The following is an 18291-nucleotide window of genomic DNA, read 5'->3' on the forward strand; positions in this document are numbered from 1 at the left end:
TCTCAGTCTTTTCTCTGGTACTTCTTATGCGCGCATTGAGTGAAACGGAACGATTCTTTATGTAGTCTATACGCATTATGCATGCAACGGAACGCACCCTTGTTTGAACAAAATGTTGGAGGGACTTGTAGCTTGGGTGCTGAATAATTATCTCGGCAAATATGTGGAAAATCTAAACACAGATCAGTTGAGCATTGCCTTGTTGTCAGGTAAAGTTACACTGTTGTACATTTTCTAATTATTTCTTATGTATGCATGTGTGTTTATTTGTTCTGTTAACACATACAATACAAATTCGATACATGTATATGGACTATTAATTTTGTGTAAGTGTTCTATTATATTTTTATATGCTAGTTTTATGATCATCGTCACTTTATTAGGGGAAGTTGAGCTAGAAAACTTACCCTTGAAACGGGAAGCTTTGCGTCATATTGGTTTACCAGTAGAAATTAAAGCTGGATTTATCGGCAAAGTAAGGTTACAAGTACCGGTTAGACAAATAAGAACAGCATCCTGGGTGATAGGTATAGAACAACTATATCTAGTAGCTGGGCCAATTAATTTGAATGAGGTAAATTATTATATAAAATATATGATATTTCAGCATAATATTGAAAAAAATAATAAGTTAATATAGAAAATGAAGTATATATTTTGTTTATAACACATTTTGTATATAGTACGATAATGAAGCTGAAGAACAAGCAATACTGGACTACAAACTTAGTCGATTGGATGCCTTAGAAGCTAGATGGAGAGCTAATATGGAACATGATTCTGGGTATTACGCTTCAAGTTACAGTTCATGGTTGAATTATGGTACTTCTCTTGTAACAAACATTATTGAAAATCTTCAGTTGAACATTAAAGATGTTCACATCAGACACGAAGATGATGTTACTTTACCAGATGGTAAACAGTTTTGTTTTACACTTATATAGTAGAAAAAATATATGTGTATATTAACAACGTTGTTAAAATTTTACAATTCTGTTTTACAGACAATGCTGTTGCGTTTGGTATCAAAATTGGAGCATTAACTGCTCAAAGTTGCGATGCTAGTTGGATACCCGGTTCTACATCTTGGAATTTAACAGATGCATCTTTTAAACTAATGGAACTTGATAGTCTTTCTATTTATTGGGACCACGTGAAGAAAGATCAACTTTTCGGAGGTCTTAATCTAGGTGATCTAGCTGTAAGTTCAAATATTGAGAGTGTGTATGTAATAAGTTTATTTTCATAATTTTATTATGAAAGAGACTGAATTTTAGATTGCCATGAGTGACTCTAAAAATGTGCTGAAACAGCATATTTTATTACCAGTAAATGCGAGGGCTCACATTAAGAGAGATCGAACCGAACGTCCTCTAAGATCTATTACTAAGCCACGTATTGTAATAGATTTGCTCTTGGATGAAGTACCGTTGTCTATAACGGACGTGAGTATAATTAATTAACAATCAAACATATAGGGAGAGTAATAATATGAATATATTTATACAATGCAACAAGTTGCTGTTTTCTAGGTTCAGTACGAAGAGATGGTTAAATGTATCAAAGAACTCGAACGTATAGATCGTCGTAAACAACAGTGGCGTTGTAGACCAACGTTACCTATTAAAGAGGGATATAAGGAATGGTGGAGGTATGCTGCTAGATGTCATCTTGGCAGAGATACGCTTAAACTTAAACTATCTTGGGAAGACATGCTTCTCAAAGCCAGAGAGAACGTTTGTTACGTACAAGTGTACGCTAAATTGTTAGGTACAAAAACACATCAATTATATTTGCAGACTTTTATCTCTCGCAATAAAAGACTCGCGAAAGTTTAACGCGGATATCCCTTAAATGTTTATTGCGTTTTTTTATTGTAGGTACACCTACGTCGATTTTACCTCCTGAAACTAAGATGTTGAAAGAGAAGGTCGAATACGAGAGGAGTTTCGAGCAACTCCGAGTTTTACGAGAACTGGCTATGCACAAGGTAAAACCCGTGAGATCGCAGCGAGAATCTAACGGAGAAGTACCGCAGGGACGCGGCATGCTCGAGCACTGGTTCCCGCAGTGGTGGGGCTGGTACTCGAAGACGTCTCACAGCAACAACGAAGCAACACCAAACGGAGGTAGTTCGACCACTTTTGACGGCGAGTTACTAGACGTTCTAGCGGATACCGTAGACGATGACACCTTACTGCGTCGCGATATGGTATTTGGACAATTCAATTTCGCTTTGGTGCAAGGCGCGATATCGCTGTGTACCGCGAAAAACGGCAACAATACCAAGACTGTGATAGAGCTGAAATTTGAGAGAGTGAACTTATGTTACGAATCACGACCGAGATCCGGATCTCACAAGTTCTCAATCAGTTTGGGCGCGTTGTATCTGCACGATTTTCTCACTGAGAACTCTACGTTTCCTATTTTAGTACAGCCGCAAGTCGCAGTGAACAGCTCGTCCTCGCGCATTCGTAATTCATCCGAGAAATTGACGAAGCAGATATCGTGTCATTTGTTCGAATTAATTTACGAGAAGAGACCGCTACATATTAACGCGGATCACCTGTTGCACGTGTACTCGCAATCTCTGGATGTCGTGTATAATCCGTCTGTGATATATTGGTTGATAGACTTCATGTGTAAGCCGCACCGATCAGTGTCATCCAATCAGCAACTGCAGGCAATGAAACGTCGTACGAGAAAGCAACTGATCAAAAACTGGGAGCAAATTCTCGACAGTGACTTTGTGTATCGTTCTTCGTGGGATTTACAATTCAAGATATCCGCGCCACAAATTTTACTGGTCGAAAACTTCGTTGATTCTAACGCTGCTGTGGTGGTAGTCGACTTTGGCAAATTACACCTGTTGAACGACGCGAATCTTAATCAGGTACCTCTGAAGTCGGAAATGATTAACGGCGAAGAGGGTGAAAAAGAAGACGAAGAGGATGAAGACGAAGAAGATGAGAGATACGAGACACCTTGCTCGACTCCGCCTGGAAGTCAGGAGAATGGTTCCCTCCACGATTTCCAAGGTTTATCCGAAACAGAATTACACAAGAAATTGTACGACCAATATTCAATCGATCTGGTGGACTTGCAGATTTTAGTGGGAAAGGTGAAAGACAACTGGAAACATGTTCGCACGAGAGGCATGTCAACTTTGCACTTTCTCGAGCGTTTCAACATTTCGTTGCAAGTAGAACGACGAGTATTCACCACTTCTGATCCTAACTTTCCGTCGGTCACAGTATCCGGTAACTTGCCGAGACTAGTAGTACACGTAAATGAGCAGAAAGTAGGTGCGATACGTTTGATGTACAATTTACTGTCAAGCTTTTCCAAATCTGCCGGTATTCCTCCGCAAACGGAAATTATTAATCTGAAAGAACCTGAAAGTCCCAGGAAAGAAGAAAATCTAGATCGTTCATTGAGTCATGCGGTGATGGTACAATTTATCATCGATCGGATGACCTTTGAATTGCAATCGAGAGGTCGCAGCGTCGCGGAATTGCAAGTGTCTGGCGTTCGGGCAGCTCTTAGCAAGAGAATGACAGATTTGAGTGTCTCTCTGTCTGTCCACGGACTTCTTCTGGTTGACGCTCTTCAAGAATTCGGACCAGATTTCGAGCTATTGGTGGCCAGTCACAAGCACGTCGGAATGGATAGCATTTCTGGCAGTTTAAGAGACTCCGAACCTACATCGCCTGTCTCGCCTGAGTCACCAGAATCGCCGGACTTGACGAAACCACCGCGATTGACTTCGCCTATCGCTCTGACAAACGCACTGTCCAATTTGGCAAATAAAACCAAAAGCCCGTATTCGCCTAGAAACAATTCGTTGATAGATTTGGAGAAGTTGGACTCAGAGGCGTTGATTGTTGTGGAGTTGACACTAGTCGACGATCCTATAGAGAATCTGAGAATGGCGAACATACAATTCAACAATCTCGACATCATAGCCAATCAAGAGACAATAGTTGAGTTGCTGGGTTTTTTTCAGAGGATCTTGCCGTTGCACAAGTCGAGGTCGAGAGCATATATCGCGGGTCGGGATGATTCCATCTCGAGTCAAAATATGGAGACGAAATCGGCATCGACAAGAACAGAGATTATTTTCGATTTTCATCGGTTGAACGTGCTGCTCTTGCGCGCGATCGTGCAGGATAATCACTTGGTAGGACAGAAGATCGCCACCGCAACCATGTCGGATGCGCGCATACAGGCGACTTTGGCTGCGAACACGTCGATCTCAGGCTCTCTCGGTGGGGTGCAAGTTCTCGATCAGACGTCGATCGGAAAGACTCATCAGCGAATAATCAGCGTAGGTAGGGATCCGTTGGCGGATCCTCCTTCGCACCATCCTCTCGAGCACTTCGCCGTTGGTCTGACCGATCAACAGCCAGAAGCGTTCAGATTCATGGTGAACCGAAACACCAGACAAACTAGTGAGGAGGACTGTGCGGAGATCGATCTCGATCTCACGATACATGTTGCCAGTGTCTGGTACACCCACGCGCCACACCTTATATCAGAGTTGCGCTCGTGTGCCGATGAATTCAAACAATATCTGAGCAACTTTGCGCGTCAGATCAGCGCGGCTGCCACCGATATGGCGATCGGTTTAGTGAATGCCGACGATTGGACAATTCCACCACGTAAACGTCTACCGAGCATCTCCACGATTGATCTTGACAACGCAACAAACATATCATTAAAATTAGACGTACTTCTGGAAAGTCCTGTGCTTGTGATACCGCGTTCGTCGCACAGCAGACAGGTGTTCGTGGCCCATTTGGGCACGATGTCGTTGCGACACGAGCCGCATCTAGGATCCATGTCAAAACACAAGGTTACGTTGGAAGTGCGCGATATGAATCTTTATTCCCTCGAGATATCCGCCACTGTCGGTCAATCTCAGAATAATCTACCTATGAGGGCTGAAGAAATGTATTCGTGTAAGGAGTCTGGGAAGCCGATATTGCACGACACAACACTCAAAATCCTCGTGGAGAAGCAGAGCATGTTAACGCAGAGCATGAACTTTCTGCTGGACGATTCCTGCGGCGAATTTACGAGCAATAGTCCGATTGTACAGGTGCACGGGGCTGTGATAACGCCACTGAAGGTATCTTTATCACGCGGTCAGTACGAACAACTGCTCGACACGACTAATCGCTTGTTCTCCATGCCCACCGTAACCACCGCCGCTGCCGTCGTCCCGGAATACGATCAAGTTGACGGAATATCCGACTATTCGGAAAAGCTCGATCTCTGCGTGAAAGTCTCTTTCGAGTTGCCAACCCTCAGTGTGATGCTGAAACAAGCGCATTTGGAACAATCTCTGGTGGAGCTGTCGATGCGTGACTTCGTCGTCAAGTACGAAAAACTACAGAGAAACGAATCAAATGTGCAGGTCGCGTTGCGTTCCCTCTTAATGGAAGATCTTCTGTGTCCGGTCGACTCGCGACATCGTTACATGATGCGATCGTCGGCGCCCGCACGTGCCAAATTGCCTACCGGGGTTTCGAAATCGTGTCCGGATCTTGTTTTCGCGCGCCAGTACAAGACCATCTACAGTCGCGGCAGCTTACCAGATCGTTTAGAAACTGCTACTCTGTACGGCGCGATCCCGGCACACTGGCGCAGAAAACCGACGATCTCGTCGGCCGACACACCGAACACGCCGCCACCATCGCCAGGTGGTATCAATAGCGAAGAAAACTTGGTGCTAATGAACATTACCATGACAGAGCCCGAAGAGAAATGCGTTCTTCCGGAAGATCGATTCTATCGTAAAATGGTAACCGTAGACTTCAACTGCCTGGATTTAGTGATAAGCGTGGAATCGTGGATGGTAGTATTTGACTTTTTTGGGATTGCAGGCTTGTCCGGAGCGACAAATAGCGAAGTTACCGCGCATCGAGCCACACCTGATAGCGATCGCACCGGCGCGAGCAAGATAGATGAAAACAATTTGCCAGTGCGATCGGAAACCGAGATAGATGTGAGATCGCTAACATTGGTGTTGACGCAGCAGGAGCGCGAGATAGCGAAAGCCAATGTGTCCAACGCCAGCATGCACATCCTTAAAGGAGAGAACGGCAAGACTAAAGTGTCGGGATCGTTGGGTTCGATGTCGTTACTGGATCTGACGCCACACGGCCGATTTTATCGCGAGAGATTTCTGTCGTCCGGCAGGAAGGCGCTCAACTTTCAGTATTCGAGCTATATCGATTACGAGGACCGACCATACGACGCACGACTCAAACTCGAGATGTCCGCCGTGCATTATGTTCACACGCAGAGATTTGTGGCAGAATTACAAATGTTCTTCGGCCATTTTTCGCAACTTTGGAGCATCATGCGAAATCTACGGGCCGGCGCTGGCGCCGTTATAGACATGAACAAGCGCAGCACGCGATTATCGCTTGAACTGCACGCCGGCGCGCCGGTGATATTACTGCCAGTAAGTTCCAGATCTGACCAACTGATCCTGTTAGATCTGGGAGAGCTCACAGCGCACAACAGATTCGACACATCGACGATTGTTCCAGACTGCTTATTGGATGTAATGCTGCTCGAACTGGTCAATATGGACGTATACGCAGCGCAGCGACTAAACTGTAGCGACTCATCGAGACAAAACGTGGACGAAGATGCTTTGATAGTTGGCGGTTTTCTAATCAAGAAAATGGGTTCTTCGTTGCTCACAGAAAAGTGTCATTTGAAGTTGCGCATAGAACGGAATCTTGATACCTATATCAGCCGCGACATACCTGATCTAAGCGTGCACGGAATATTATCGACGATGGACTGTGCTCTGGACCCGGCACAATACATGTTGATTCGCGGTCTTCTTTCCTACAACATCGGCGAGAATTTGGACGATTTGCGTCTGTTTGCGCAGAACTTGAATCAAACAGTGGAATACGCGATCCCGGTGGACAATCGTTCAAATATATGGACTCGATCCTGCATAACTCTCGAGTTAGTGAACGTCACGGTTAAGTTACATCCGAGTCACAATATCGCAGCACTGGCGTGCATAAATTTCATTAAGTCACGACTTACGTTGGATTCGCTAAGCGACGGCTCGCAAGACATCGATCTGGTGTCGCAAGAAATTTTGGTCACTGACACGCGTTTCCAACACGAGCCGGCCAATCGTCGGTGTAACGTATTCACGCAAATTTTACAGCCGTTGAGAAACTCGATTGATCCTACTCAAGTTGGCACTGCGAAGGATCGTGTTCAGGCCGAAGTGCATCACCGAAAGCGCAAGTCTTATGCAGCGACCACAATCCTGCTGCATAGCATGCGACTGACCGCTATTCTGGACTGGTGGGAAGCTGTGCGAGACTTCCTGCTACTAAATTCTCCGGAACCGGAACCTATACTTGGCGCCATGCAGCTGTCACTTGTCAATCAAGAGTTCGAAACCATTGAAGATGCCATCGCTGCTCCCACTGTCGTTGCCGAGACCACCGCTGTAACCGCCGCATCTGCTGTACCGTTTGAACTTAAGATTAATATTACAGATTCTGAACTTGTCATCGTTGAGGACACTTCGATTCTCGACACCAATGCTGTGATTCTCAAGTCCACTGCTGTTCTGTCATATCGTTCGACGCCGCAAGACGGCGAGAAACCTCTCTCTTGCAATCTCTCACACTGCGAAGTGTTCTCGTGTGTCTTGGGTCTGGAGGACGACACCGCCTTGTCGATTATTGATCCTTTCGGAGCAAGCTTGGATCTAACTCGAGACAAATGTATGGAGATCCAACTGCAATCATTATGTGTGAGACTGAGTTACCACGACGTGACTATGTTTTCTAGAATGTTAAGTTCGCTTCCCAAGCAAACCTTATGGGCTAAACAAAGATCGAGCGAAGCAGTGACAGCAACAAAAGACAATATGATAAACAGCCAGGTGTCAAAATTAATCAGTTTGGGTTTTGCCGAAGCTGATTGTAGAATTGCATTGAGCCGTTGCAACGGCCAGTTAGATGACGCCGCTCTTTGGCTGACGCAGAACGCAGAGCCGACAAGTTTTGAGACAGCTGTGGCGAGTAACGAGTCTATGTTTCGCGTTGTGGAATTGCAAGCGTCCTGCATAAGGATCTGTATTATCGATGACTGTCGCGATGCGGATGTACCGTTGTTAGAAATTACGCTAGCGGACTTTAGCATGGAAAAGATGACTCAACAGCCTGGTTTGTTGTCGGCCACTTTCAGCGTGGATTACTATAATCGAGTATTGAGCGGTTGGGAACCATTTATTGAACCTTGGCAAGCAAACATACGTTGGGAGCAAATGCTCACCAGCTCGCTCGACCCAAAAAGACTGCACTTGTCGATTGATTCTAACGATTCCGTGAATGTCAATGTAACTCTGACATTAGTGGAATTGGTGCAAATGGTTAAATACAACTGGATGCAGGATTATTATTTATCCAACGGAGGTATAACCACTGGCAAATCGTCAACAAAAGGACAGGTATATCGACGCCGATCACCTTTTATACCTTTCGCCCTGAAGAACGACACCGGCTGTAAACTCTGGTTTAAAACGTTTATTGCTACTGCGGATGACACGATAGACAGCGCCGGCAAAACATCGTTTCGGGAAATGAACGTCTCACGCATAGATAACACATGGATAGAAGTAGAGCCGGGAATTACTACGACGTTCACGTTCGAAGAAAGAGGCAAGCTGAGACATCACGCGACACATATTGTCAGGAGGCATCAGATCGCGGTTCTGGTTGAGGGGTGGAAACCGATGGATCCTGTAACTGTCGATCGCGTAGGCATTTACTTTCGACATGCAACCGCTGACATTGCCGGATCTCGAGTATGTAGCAATTCTTTCATTTTATTATATATTTTTATTTATATTCTCTTGTTATAAATTATACACATTTGTTTCAAAATAATAAACTAGTAAAATAATATTAAGTTTCAGAAAGCTAGAGTCGTATTCGCTGTAGAGCTGGAAGGATCCGCCAGAAAGTTAGTTACCGTTAGATCAGCCCTTCAAGTGTCCAACAAACTAGCTCATCCGATTGAAATAAGAATGGAGAAATCATTAAATCAACTGGAATGTCAGTTTCTTTAATTTTATCAAAATTGTTTTCTTCGTCATGTCATCATCGAATAATTAATATGTTCTTTCAGATTTACCGTCGATTTCAACTTCCGTCGGAAGAATTCTGAAAGTGCCAGCGCAGTCGGTGATGTCTGTTCCTCTGACGCATACCGGAGTGCAGATGTGCTTCAAACCAGTTATTTCAAATTATGCTTTTCAATATTGCATGGAGTCGGTAGATTGGACAGTAGTTAAGAAGCCTTTGGAAGTGACGGAAGATTACATTACTTGTCGGACTAATCAAAATAACACATTTAGGTAAATTGTTTGAAATTTTCTTTCAATGTGATCAAACAACTTGTTGACACTGTTCTTTCTTCACAGAATGTGCGTGGCAATAAGACGGAACAATTATCCTCTCGATTGCATGCAAATATTTCCGGCACATATGATTACAGTAATGGCTCCTGTAACATTGACAAATTTATTACCACACGAATTGACATATGATACGGATACGGAGGGCGGCAGAATTGCACCCGGCTGCAGTGCGGATTTGCACTGCGTTGATTTGAACGAACAATTGGAAATTACGATTCAATTGGACTATTATCCAGGAGCTGGAACGGTACATTAAATAGTATACAATCTTATTACAGATATTTTACATTAAGCTAACTATATGTCTCGTAATACCAGCTAAAAATACGTAATATTTCAGATAATATTGCCACCGAACAGCTCTTCTTTTACTGCCCGCGTTAAACTACTCGATTCCGCCAGCAGAATACTCTATCTACAAGCAGCTATGATCGTAGAAAAGGGTTCAGCTGTACAGATAAATATTACCGCACCTTATTGGATAGTAAACAAGACTGGTTTGCCGTTAGTATTCAGACAAGAAGGAGTCGGTATCGAGGCAGCTGGACAATTCGAGGAGCATGAAAGAGCAAGAATGTTTGCACCGTTGCTATTTTCATTCAGCGACGAGGAGGCCAGTAGAACTTTGTCGGTGAGAGTCGGCACTGAAGTACATCCTTACGGCATACCGCAGTGGTCTCAACACTTTCATCTGCAGCCTGGAATTCATGTAAGTATACCAGGTAAAAAAATAAGATTCTCTTATATGTAGAGATTTGCTGCTGAATAAAAAATAATTGGAACGCCTTAACTATTTTGACATCGTACACGCAATATAATATTTCAATACGTCGTAGGTTCATCGTCTGAGAATCAGTCTGCGCGATGGTAGACCTGATAAAGTCTACTTAATTAGCGTAGCTACTCGCACAGCAAGAGGAAGATACAGAGCTACTACAGTAGTTACGCTATCGCCGAGGTACCAATTACACAACAAGTCGTCGTATACATTAGAGCTGGCGCAAAAATGTTTCACAACAACTGTCGTAAGTTTGATGTCAATTTCGAAAAAATATCAAGAAAAAATTCGTTATTCTTCAATGTGGAATGTGAATTTCAGTCAAATCCGGATGCTCAAGCAACGTATATAACGATCACGCCCGATTGTCACATGCCCTTTCATTGGCCACGACTGGATAAGGATCTGTTGCTCTGCGTTAGGATCACCAACGTTTCTGATTGCATGTGGTCAGGAGGGATTAGACTAGATGACAATTACTCGTTAACTATTAACATTAGAGACATAAAGGGAAAAATGCATTTTCTAAGAGTAGATGTAGTGCTGCAAGAGACCACTTATTTCATTGTATTCACTGACGCCGACACTATGCCACCACCTATAAGAGTAGACAATTTCTCGGAAGTTCCCTTACTTGTTAATCAGGTTAATATCTATATTCATTTGATGTGTGAATGTTGCGCTTATATATTTTTTTTAGACACATTGATATTTATAATTTAATATTGTTTTCTGTATTTTATAGTGAATTGATAAATATTTTTGTAAAAAATGTCATTACAATTGCAAATTTGTACATGTAGATTGAAGTTGTCGATAGTCTACAATGGACCGTAAGACCACATTCGTCAGTACCATACGCCTTGGATGAACCAATACAAACTGCTGGTTTAGTGCTAACAGCACCTGGTGGTGTGACAGCTTCTTACGATTTAAATGCCCTTGGAGAAGGCAGAGGATTGACTTATGAAAATTTTATTTACATTGCGCTTACAGGTAATTCATTTTGCATATAAATAAAACTGAAAGATTATTTTGCAACTTTTTGTATGTGTGTTTTTGAAGATGAATCAATTTGTTGAAGATAAACTTTTTTTCTGATTTTATTTCGATAGGTACTTTTAAAACTGATTCCGATCTCGAGACAGGCGAGAATGATCTGGATCCATTGGATGTAGAAACTCAGAGATTAGTCTTGGAAGCTAACGCCAACGGTTCAGTCATTCTTCGAAGAAAACAATACGGCGATAGATCGCAACTTTGGAGAATGACTAGCGATGGGCAATTGCAGCATGAAGGTAATAAAACAAAAGAAAACATCAAAACGGACATATCGACTCTTACTATAATATTATTTAAATTGTTTCAATTTAATGATAATATAACGATCCTCTCTCTCTCTCTCTTACGTTCACATTTGCACAATTCTAATGAAGTTCTCACTGATTCTAATGACAGGTTCTAGTCCACCGAGAGACAAACATTCTAGAGCTTTAGACACGATATACGTTTTGGACATAGCAGGCACCGCACCGCAACCGTTCACGTATTGCGCTCTAGCCTTGAAGAAACCCGATCCTAGACGAAAATCGACACAAACCTGGCGATTCACCGACGACGGACGCCTATGCTGCGCGCATAAGAATATGTGTGTTCAGTCGAAAGACGGCTTTATGGGATTATATGAAGGTTGGAACTTTGCTTTCACTTGCACGCATTCACGGCGCTGCTGATTCGCTTAGTGGTTAGATCAGAATAATCACGTTATGGATTTTTTTCGTCATTTCATATATTTTATCGTTCACAATTGTTTTATATTGCTTCAGATTGGTTCAAAATTACATATAAAATATATATTTGCTAACTATTGTTTTGAATGCGTGTTGTGACAAATTTATAATGCTTTTGTTTTTAAATATAGTAGTAGTAAGATGAGTGCGTACGATAAGGACGTATTCATTTTATACTACTCTTATAATTCATCTTTTAGTTGACATTAAATATTTCTTTGAGGAATTAATATTATATAATGTCAAACTTTGCGGTGATAATTTATAAGATTAATGATCTATCGATACAAAACTTCTCCTACAACATCTTTGTATATTTTCTCTTTTTCTCTTTTACAATTTAAATCTATACCGAGTTGTTTGTGTAATTTGTGTATCTTTTTTAAGATCGTTTTATATTTTATGTCATTATTTCTTTCTTATCGCACTCGAATTTTGACTAGAAAGATCTAAATGAATCATGAAATGTTGCAGGCGGCAGTGTCGCCCGTTGGCAAATGTGTACGTATAGTTTCTGAGTACACATTAAAAAATCGACGATTTTATAAGAAAGCTTATCCATAATAAGCGAGTTTTTAAATTCATTAATTTTTCAATCGCATTATGCGTAACGAGTTGATGAATTAAAAACCTCATCCTAAATACATCGCGTGCTATGATGTGCTTTTTTGTCTTTTTTTCTTTTTTTTTCTTTCTTTGTATAAACGCTTCTGCTTTGCATATCTTTTTGGGAATAACAGCGTGAAATATAAAAAAACAGATTTTTCTTAACCAAAACAATTTGTCAATATTATCGCATTTTGACGTATCATGCTTTTGCACTCGCAAGCTTGTCGACTCACGCAACATTATCGTGTATATTTTTGCTTGTAATGAAGAAAATGTTCTTGATTTTTGTAGGGAGCGAAGCTGTATTAGGTCCTCTAACGCCTAGCAATCCACCACCTATCGAACAACGAGTGGGCAGACAAAAGTTGCGGCCAGGATCTGGATTCTTATCGGTTAGAGTGACCACCGACGGACCTACTCGCGTTCTCCAAGTTCTGGACATAAAGGAAAGAGTATGTGTCTCAGCTTTAGTTTAATATTTAACACAATTATGTTTTATTATTTGCTCACAGAGATTCTATTTTACGTATTATTCACATGATTGTGCAAAACGTAGTTCTTAATAAGATATTCAAATTATTGATATGTGTTTCAGAAGAAGATGTTTGCGTTGCTCGAAGAACGCGATTGGTCGCATATCGCCGTGAGTCATCGGCCTACTCAGATCGATGCTGACGTAAAGAAATCAGATTCTAGCGAATTAGATTTGACAGTGAATCTGTCGGCTGGCCTCGGATTGTCTATTGTATCACAAAGACCTGTAGAAGAGTTGTTGTTCGCACGATTAGCTCAAATATCTTTGGATTTATCACAGAATCCGTTAAACGCCACATTGAATTTGAGCATTGGCGATGTGCAAATTGACAATCAATTGTTTGAGGCACAATGCACATCTGTTTTATTTGTAACTCGATCATCCCGCACGGAAGACGAGATACGACCCGCCCTTCAATTAGTGGCAGAAAAACTGCAGTCGAAAAATCAGAATGCCGAGATATACAAACACTTTATAGTAAGCGTGAAACCTTTATGTGTACATTTAGAAGAGAAATTTATATTGAAGCTAGCAGCATTTCTCGGAATTGGTAAGTCAGAGCTGGAAGTGCCGGTCGACGAGAATGATTTTAAGGCGCAAAGAATTATCTCAGAGGTGTCCGCTGCACACGCTAAGAGATATTATTTTGGCACTCTGAAACTCGTTCCTAATCAGGTACGTATATATCAAAATCTGTGGCAAAAGTTTTATGTGTTGCAATAATAATATTACACATTCATTTTGCATAATGTGTAAACTTCTTATTTTTCTGTTTTCTTAGGTAAAGCTTAGCGTGCTCACTACAACAAAGTTACCACAGCATCTGCAAGCTGTAAAAAGAAAATTGGGCCTAACTCTGATCAATTTTGAAAATGCTACTATCGAATTAGAACCGTTCGTTAAAAAACATCCTTTCGAGAGCAGTCAATTTTTGATACACTCCATCGTGAAACACTATAAAGATGTATGATGATGCTTTGAATATGTTAATGTTAACATGTGTTTTTCTGTTATTCATATATATCGATTTTGGTGTTTTAGGAATTAAAATGGCAAGCCGCGGTTATTCTAGGTTCCGTAGATTTTTTGGGAAATCCTCTTGGATTCATGAATGATGTTACAGAAGGCGTTTCCGGTCTTATCTATGAAGGCAGCGTGAAGAGTCTAGTAAAGAATGTGACGCACGGTATTTCGAATTCGGCGGCGAAAGTTACAGAGTCTCTATCCGATGGCTTGGGAAGAGTGATCATGGATGAGAGACATGAAGAAGCTAGACAGAGAATTCGAGCTAACACGACAGGCAGTAGTGATCATTTGGTAGCTGGTTTAAAGGGATTCGGTTTTGGTTTATTAGGCGGTTTTACCAGTATATTCAAACAGACTTATGACGGCGCGTCTAATGAAGGTTTTCCGGTACGTAATAACCTATACTAATGCATATAAAGAGCCTTTTAATATTAGATATATGATCAAGTATTAATATTATTTAATATTATATATATAAATAATTAATTTTTTAGGGTTTTTTCGCGGGTTTTGGAAGAGGAGTAGTAGGCACTATAACGAAACCCGTTGTCGGAGTTTTAGATTTGGCAACGGAAACAGCTACTGCTGTACGAGAAACAAGTAGAAGGTAATATAATTACTTTAGATACGTAGTGATGATATATTAAAAAAAAGAAAAAAGAATGATTGTATCTAACAAGTACTCGTTAAAATTTGGATTTTTCAGCGCCAGTCGCGCCATACCAAAACGTGACCGACCGCCACGTGTTGTCAGTGGTTCTACCGGATTGCTGCCGCCATATAGTCGTCAGCAGGCTGAGGGTCAGGAGTTCCTGTACAGTATTAACAATCGCGATTATTCCGAACTCTTTGTTGCATATGAATGTTTGTGTAGCGGCGCAGAAAATCTCAAAGTGCTTGTGTCGAACGAGAAAGTGCGCATTATTTCAGGCGGCACAAAAGCAGTAGTGACTGAAGTCAGCCTGGCAGATCTTTTATGTTGCCAGCCGATGCAAAAGCTGCAAAGCAATAATATCACGTTGCATTATATAGAATTAGTATCTAGATTCGATTCGTCAGCTGCTGTCAATCTTGACGGAGCTGAATTATACCGACGACCGAAAGTGCGCTGCGACAACGAAGAGGTAGCGAAACGCGTAAGTATAAAAAAAAAAATTTATATAGAGAACATATTTTATTATATAATTTTAAATAAACTATATATTTCTCTTACTAATTATAATCTAATTGCACATATTTCTCTCACGTTGTAATCTTTATTTTTTTTAAACGTCATTACAATCAACTTGTTTTTGTTACAATCATAGGTATCACGACAAATCAATTATGCCAAAGGAATGCATGAAGAACGCAGTTTGACATTATCATCGTCGGATAATATGTTGGATGACGTGCAATATTACAAATAATTGTACAGATAAATTATTTCCGTGATAGTGTCCAGTCTTGTTTCCGACTCGGGGGTTTTCACGGATTAATTCTAGTCAAGTTCCAAATTTCTCTTTTGTAGAAGGCACAGAATCAATAATCGTTGAGTTACGTTTAACATTAGAATTTTGAGATAACGGTTACGCTTGACGTTTTAAGTTTCTAAGAAGACTGATGCACAAAGACCTTGATCGTAACTTGATTCTTCTTGCAATTGTGTACATAGGCAAGCAGAAAGCACAGAAAGTTTTGATACAAAAAAGATAAAATGTAAAAATGTGAGATGTAGACTGCAAATTATAAACACTAGAAATATTTTTTAATAATGTATATATGTATATACAGGGTCTTCCTATAAAAGTACTGCATCGCTAAAACATCTCAAAAACAATCACTAATAATAATAACTATGTAAAAAGTGAAGGTAAGGTTTAAAAAAGTGTTAAGTTTAAAATAATTTATGAGTGATAAGTGCGAATTTGGGTGGATTTTCCAAGATTATGTGACGGTCACGGTAAATATTTTAAACAAAAATTCGTATTTTTCTTACAGCTGACGTTGAGGTGTTTTTAAAATGGTATAACTTAATACGTTTTAGTTAAGAGAACTCGTTGAATTAGAAGTTCTCAAAGTTTGAATACCAGCCAGCACTATCCTGTATATACTTATGTACATACGCATGAGCGCGCAAATATATGTATGTATGTAATGGTTTTTTAATTCCTCGATTTTGCACTTTACAGAAGTTTTGTCTTAAAATCAATCCTTTTAATTAAAAGTGATAGTTTAAAGAAAATTTAATGAGAAATTATGAGTTATCCTACGAGAGTTTTTAAACTCAAAACTACAAATTTTGTTACGCCTTTATAATTTTTAATTACCTATAACACTAAACCGATACATCGGCTTTGAAATACGATTGTAAAATATACCATTCTTCTTCATGATATTATCTCAGTTTCTATAATTACAGAGTAAATTTAAAGATACATGAGATGTACATACATATAAGCTGATATTCATAGTCTGATCTTATATGTTTAAGATTGTCTTACGCTTTATAAAAGAAACTGTTATTGGCTACAATCTTAAGATTACCCTTAAAATGATCGGATTACGAATACCATAGATTAAAGTTGTTCACAACACTTGATATATGTTACGAAAGAATCTACTTAACGCAATATAGAGAGATAATTAAATTAGTGCTTTTATGTGTGGGAGTTAATGAAGCTTATATAGTTTCTTTAAATTTAATAAGTACAGGTATTACATGGGATGTATATTTATTTTCTTTTTGAAAGATTTTTTAATAGCATATTTTTGTTTTAATTATGCACATTGATTTTTATGCACATTATATTTTTTTTTGTTTAGTAGTAATATTTACAGATATAAAAAAGGAACAGACTGTGCTTCAAGCAACGTACAGTAGGGAGCACCATATCGTGCGGCTCCAGGAGAAGTATTTTTCGGGAATTTCTCCTTTGACTGCTTCTACTGTCGCGCGTCGTTCTCCTTCGATCTCTGCCAGCAGCCCGAGATCGAAGGAGAGCAGCGCGCAGTAATAGGAGCAGCTAGAAAAAAAATTTCCGAGAAATACTTCCCCTGGAGCCGCACGATATGGTGTTCCCTACTGTATCTTCTTTGTAAGAAAAAATGCAATAATTTTGCTTAATTTTTATCTCTTTGTTTAGTAAAATACTGATTGCGATCAAAGTAGTGCTGTAAATGTTTTGAAATGTTGTTGTATCTTTATTTTACTAGGAAATAAAATTATATTTATTAGGAAATATAAAAATAAAATAATGTTTTCGAAATATTTATAGCGCTAATTGACCGCAATTAAAATTAAGGAAACGTGAAAAAAAAGGGAGAGAGACACAAATGTGAATGTTATCAAATAGCGTATTTATAAGAAAGAGATAAAATACTCAAGCAATATATAATGTGTTCTTTGCGTAAAATATTATAGATACTATTTGGAAACAATTCAGAATGATAATTCCTGAAAATTCTTATCTATTATCTCAAATTTCGTACATATAGTTTTTTTTTAGATAAAATATCTCAGAATTTTTTTAGTTATTTGAAAACTACAGTAATTTTCTAACACTTTTTGCATTTTTGCTATATGTTTTTTATATTTTTAGTTTTTTAGTTTTTGTGAAATAAGTTTTGGTGAATAAAAATTGTGTATATCTAATATGTACCTGAAAAATTGATGATTAACTTCAATATTTAAATTTAAGTAGTTTTCAAGTTTTTTTTTCTAATTATCTTAACAAAAACTTACTAAACAGTTTATACGAAGGAAGTACGAGTGTTCTATACTAACCACATATATTTATTTGCTCCTAACAAAGTTCTAATTTTGCCTGACGTTTTTAACACAAATGCCTAAACAAAGAGAAATTTGCTTAAGATTAAAAAAGATAATTAATGCCCTATTGTGCACATGTATAAAGCAACGAGGGTAGCGAAGATAATATTTTAATCAAAATTTGATATTCTTTACTATGTACAAAATAAATTTGATTTTTTTTCACATAGGAAATGGAATGTAACAGAAAAACGTGTACATATGTAAAATGTAAATACCTTTTAAGTAACATGTATATATACATATATATTTAAATACTTTTGTAAA

At 39.5% G+C, this 18291-nt stretch overlaps 1 protein-coding gene across 4 annotated transcripts; it reads left to right on the plus strand.

Annotated features, from left to right (window-relative positions):
• LOC109856170 (vacuolar protein sorting-associated protein 13D) lies at positions 1-17770 on the plus strand. Of its 4 annotated transcripts, none has more exons than XM_020431151.1 (24): positions 1-209; positions 384-574; positions 684-915; positions 1005-1201; positions 1278-1445; positions 1533-1770; positions 1881-8860; positions 8966-9110; positions 9184-9412; positions 9479-9722; positions 9816-10184; positions 10312-10500; positions 10575-10898; positions 11057-11249; positions 11369-11551; positions 11712-11942; positions 12518-12544; positions 12944-13104; positions 13251-13862; positions 13969-14151; positions 14229-14600; positions 14708-14820; positions 14920-15349; positions 15521-17770. In XM_020431151.1, the coding sequence occupies exons 1-24, from the start codon at positions 113-115 to the stop codon at positions 15620-15622; spliced, it is 12210 nt and encodes a 4069-aa protein (XP_020286740.1). In that variant the 5' UTR covers positions 1-112; the 3' UTR covers positions 15623-17770. The 4 variants fall into 4 exon arrangements, with proteins under 4 accessions (XP_020286740.1, XP_020286741.1, XP_020286739.1 ...); XM_020431150.1 differs by having other exon boundaries at positions 113-209; positions 13248-13862; XM_020431153.1 differs by having other exon boundaries at positions 121-209; positions 358-574; positions 13248-13862.
• Positions 17771-18291: the final 521 nt, after the last annotated feature.

The sequence above is a fragment of the Pseudomyrmex gracilis genome, unplaced genomic scaffold, assembly GCF_002006095.1.
Source record: "Pseudomyrmex gracilis isolate BER0280 unplaced genomic scaffold, ASM200609v1 scaffold_109, whole genome shotgun sequence".
Classification (NCBI taxonomy): Eukaryota; Metazoa; Arthropoda; class Insecta; order Hymenoptera; family Formicidae; genus Pseudomyrmex; species Pseudomyrmex gracilis.

Excerpts from the sequence above, each read along its gene's own strand:
- LOC109856170 (XM_020431150.1), top strand. The coding sequence starts at position 113 with ATGTTGGAGGGACTTGTAGCTTGGGTGCTGAATAATTATCTCGGCAAA. Across the intron at positions 8,861-8,965 it reads CTGACATTGCCGGATCTCGA|TTTCAGAAAGCTAGAGTCGT; the intron begins GTATGTAGCAAT and ends AATAATATTAAG. Across the intron at positions 14,601-14,707 it reads CGTCTAATGAAGGTTTTCCG|GGTTTTTTCGCGGGTTTTGG; the intron begins GTACGTAATAAC and ends TTAATTTTTTAG.